Source organism: Myotis lucifugus, unplaced genomic scaffold (genome assembly GCF_000147115.1).
Source record: "Myotis lucifugus unplaced genomic scaffold, Myoluc2.0 scaffold_373, whole genome shotgun sequence".
In the NCBI taxonomy this organism is placed as follows: Eukaryota; Metazoa; Chordata; class Mammalia; order Chiroptera; family Vespertilionidae; genus Myotis; species Myotis lucifugus.
Window position 1 is genome coordinate 593,950 of NW_005871421.1, and position 2,972 is coordinate 596,921.

The following is a 2,972-nucleotide window of genomic DNA, read 5'->3' on the forward strand; positions in this document are numbered from 1 at the left end:
CCTGTCGAACACCCATATGTTATTATTGGACAATTAGCATCAATTCTCTACTTTTCTATTATCATTATCTTAATGCCACTCGCCAGCCTAATAGAAAACCATTTACTAAAATGAAGAGTCTATGTAGTATACTAATTATACTGGTCTTGTAAACCAGAGAAGGGGGGTCCGGAGCTGCCCGGGTCCGGTGCTTGGAGCCTGTGGGTTTGTAGGTAGCAGAGCAGGTGTCAGGAATACCCAGCATGAGCCCAAACCGCCATCCCTTCCCCAGGGGTTCTTCTCAGAGGCGCTAAATGTAGGCAAAGAAAGAGCTGGGGCAGTGCCTGGACGCGGCTGCCCACCTCGGGGTTCCCGGGGGCCTTCTCCAGGGAAGTGATCTCCGAACAGCCTTGGACAGTAAGAAGCTTGCTAGGCGGAGAAGACAATGGCAAGGGCATCTCCAAATGAAAAAGGTGGGAAAGGCGACGGCTGGGCACCCGAAGACCCTGGGCAATGGTCGGGGACCCAGCAGGGTCATGACAGGGAAAGGCAGTTCCGGAGGCGGCCCCGTTCGTGCCCGGGTCCGGCACGGGGATCCCAGCTGTGCCGTCACTGCCCCATCGCAAGATCGGCCGAGAGGGCGAAGTCCAGGACGCGTTGTCGAGTGGAGCTGGGCAGGAACCCTAATGACACCCGCCACCCCAGGCAGCGGTCAGGCCGCCCCTTCCCTCGGGGTGAGAGGGCCGTGCCGCCGACCCTCCGGAGGCAGGTCGGGCCGCGCCCCGCCCGCCCCACGCACCGTGAGCTCCGTAGCCGGAGTGATAAGCCATGGCCGCGACGCTCGCTCTCCCGGAGGGCCCGCTGCGCTGCCTCGTGGGCACGAATACTAATGAGGCAGCTGCTCCGCTCCCGGAGCCCCGACCGGAGTTACAGAGCAGCCCGACACGTCCCCGGGCTGTGCGACCGCAGCCGCCATGTCCGCAGCGTCATCGTGAGCCACCTGCCATTGGCCCTTCGGCGACGGCGGCCCGTCCCTCCGCTCTCCCAATTGGCTGCTGCCAATCCGTCGCCGAAGCGGATTCGGCAGCGGTCGACTTCCGGGAGGGGCGGAAAGCGGAGCAATTCGAGGTGCTCTCGGATTGGATAGTGGATTTGCTGGTTCGGCCGGAGCAGCCAATAGGCAAGTTGCTGTAGAAGGGTGTTGAGAGTTACTTCCGCGCTTGCGCAGTGGGTACTTGATGCTAGTCTTGCCACGACTACACCTGGCGGACACCCGGCGTAGACCGGCTGCGGCCGGGGTCCGGGGACGGAGTTCCACTCGCCGCACCTACTCCAGGAGGGAAGGGCGATGGGGCTCTGGCCAAGCCCCGCCCTCTGGCCTTTTGCCCCTCGCTCTCATACTCGCTTTCCTCCCCCGTCCCCTACACCCCCAGAGTCCTGGCGTGGAGCCCGGGCTGCCTGGGAGGTGTTGGTAGGAGGCCGGACCGGGCAGTGACAGCACAGCCCAGCGAGCCGGAGATGCTGACTCCTCCTCCAGCCTCCCACCCCTTTTTCTGCGCGGGTGCTGTCCGTCGTCGGGTGCTGAAATGGTCTACTGCCACTGACGCCATCCTGCAGACCCCGGCCGGCCGGGGCCCTGCTGCTGGAAGGCCCTGGGCTCTCGATCCACACCAACACCATTACACAGACTGAAAAACTGAGGTCCCGAGATTGGATGGTATAGTTGGGACAGGATCCTGACCAGGCCCGTTCTGTGGTACAGCCTGTTGGGGGATGGAGATGTGCTGCTGTTGAAACACCTGAGTCATTGCTGGCCCTGCGGTCATCTCTAAGTGAGACCCCCCCACCCCCAAGCCTCACTCGTGATCCCCGGGCCTCCTTCTCCCCACCCAGTTTCTGAGCACTCAGCCTCCCCCGAGACAGCCCTCAGGCACCACTTTCTAGAGAGCAAGATCGGGTCCTCCGTGACTTCCCTCCAGTTAGCTTCCCAGTGTCCAGTTACACCAGGTGACTTTCCGGCCCACGTGGTCCAATCTCAGTGCCTTTGCCCAAAAGTCCCCTCCACCTGGGATGCCCTTCTCCCTCATATCCACTTGTCCAAAGTCTAGCTCTCCTTTAAGGTCAGGTCTACTTGTGTCTCTCAGAGAGACAAAGGGAAGAGAGGCCTAACCTGGCTTGGGGTGGAGACTGAAGGTCAAGTTCTAGGTTCCCTTTGGCTGCACCAGTTTGCCCTGCACGTAACTTCCATGAGGACAGGGCTGGTGTCTTCTCCACTCCTGCCCTTGTCTTCACTGCGCCAAGCACAGTACTTGCATATAGAAGACACCCAATAAACATCGGTGTCAATAAATAAATAATGAATGGATAGAACCCAGGGTCAGTCCTTCCTTCTCTCTACCATTTCAGTGACCTCAACTTTAAACGGGCAGGGGTGTTGAACCGAATGGCCTTTGAATTGCCCTTTGCGGGGGGGGGGGGGGGGACTAAAAAAAAAAAACTGGCTGCCTTTAGCTCCCTATTTTCCACCCACCGACTGCCTAGCTTGGGGGCTTGGCCCAAACCCCGGGACAGGGGTGAAGGTCTGAGGACCAGGGAGCAGGGCTGGAGCGACAGGGACCTGGGAGGAGTCCTCCCCTGCGGCACAAGGGCCCACCCCTGAAACGGGGGGGGGAAGTTTGTGCTTTGATGGGATCTAGGGGCCTTCCCTTTGGATCGTTCCGGTGGGAAAATGAGGCTGCGGATGGAGAGCGCCCCCCCAAGGTCACAACCGAGGGGCCTGAATCAGCCTGCGCCGAGGGGAAAACCAGAGGCTCTTTTCCATCTCAATAGGGGCTAATTCTGTTTCGGGGTTGAACTGCCCCCCTCCTACAAACGAAGGTTCCCCCGGTGGGGCCGGGGTGGAATCACGGCCTGCGCCTTTCCCCCCTAGCAGGAAAAAACCCACCTTTCGCAAATTTCCTTTCCCCATATTACAACGGGGGGTTTAGGTGGGG

At 60.1% G+C, this 2,972-nt stretch overlaps 1 protein-coding gene across 1 annotated transcript in view; it reads right to left on the reverse strand.

Moving 5' to 3' along the window:
- YIF1A (Yip1 interacting factor homolog A, membrane trafficking protein) overlaps positions 1-981 on the reverse strand; it is a 4,232-nt gene extending 3,251 nt beyond the window's left edge. The window contains exons 1-2 of the mRNA XM_023765082.1: positions 779-981; positions 142-198 (exon numbers count right to left, since the gene is read on the reverse strand). Of these exons, the coding sequence (XP_023620850.1) occupies positions 142-198; positions 779-809 (88 nt within the window). The 5' untranslated portion in view covers positions 810-981. The remainder of the gene's footprint in view (positions 1-141; positions 199-778) is intronic.
- Positions 982-2,972: the final 1,991 nt, after the last annotated feature.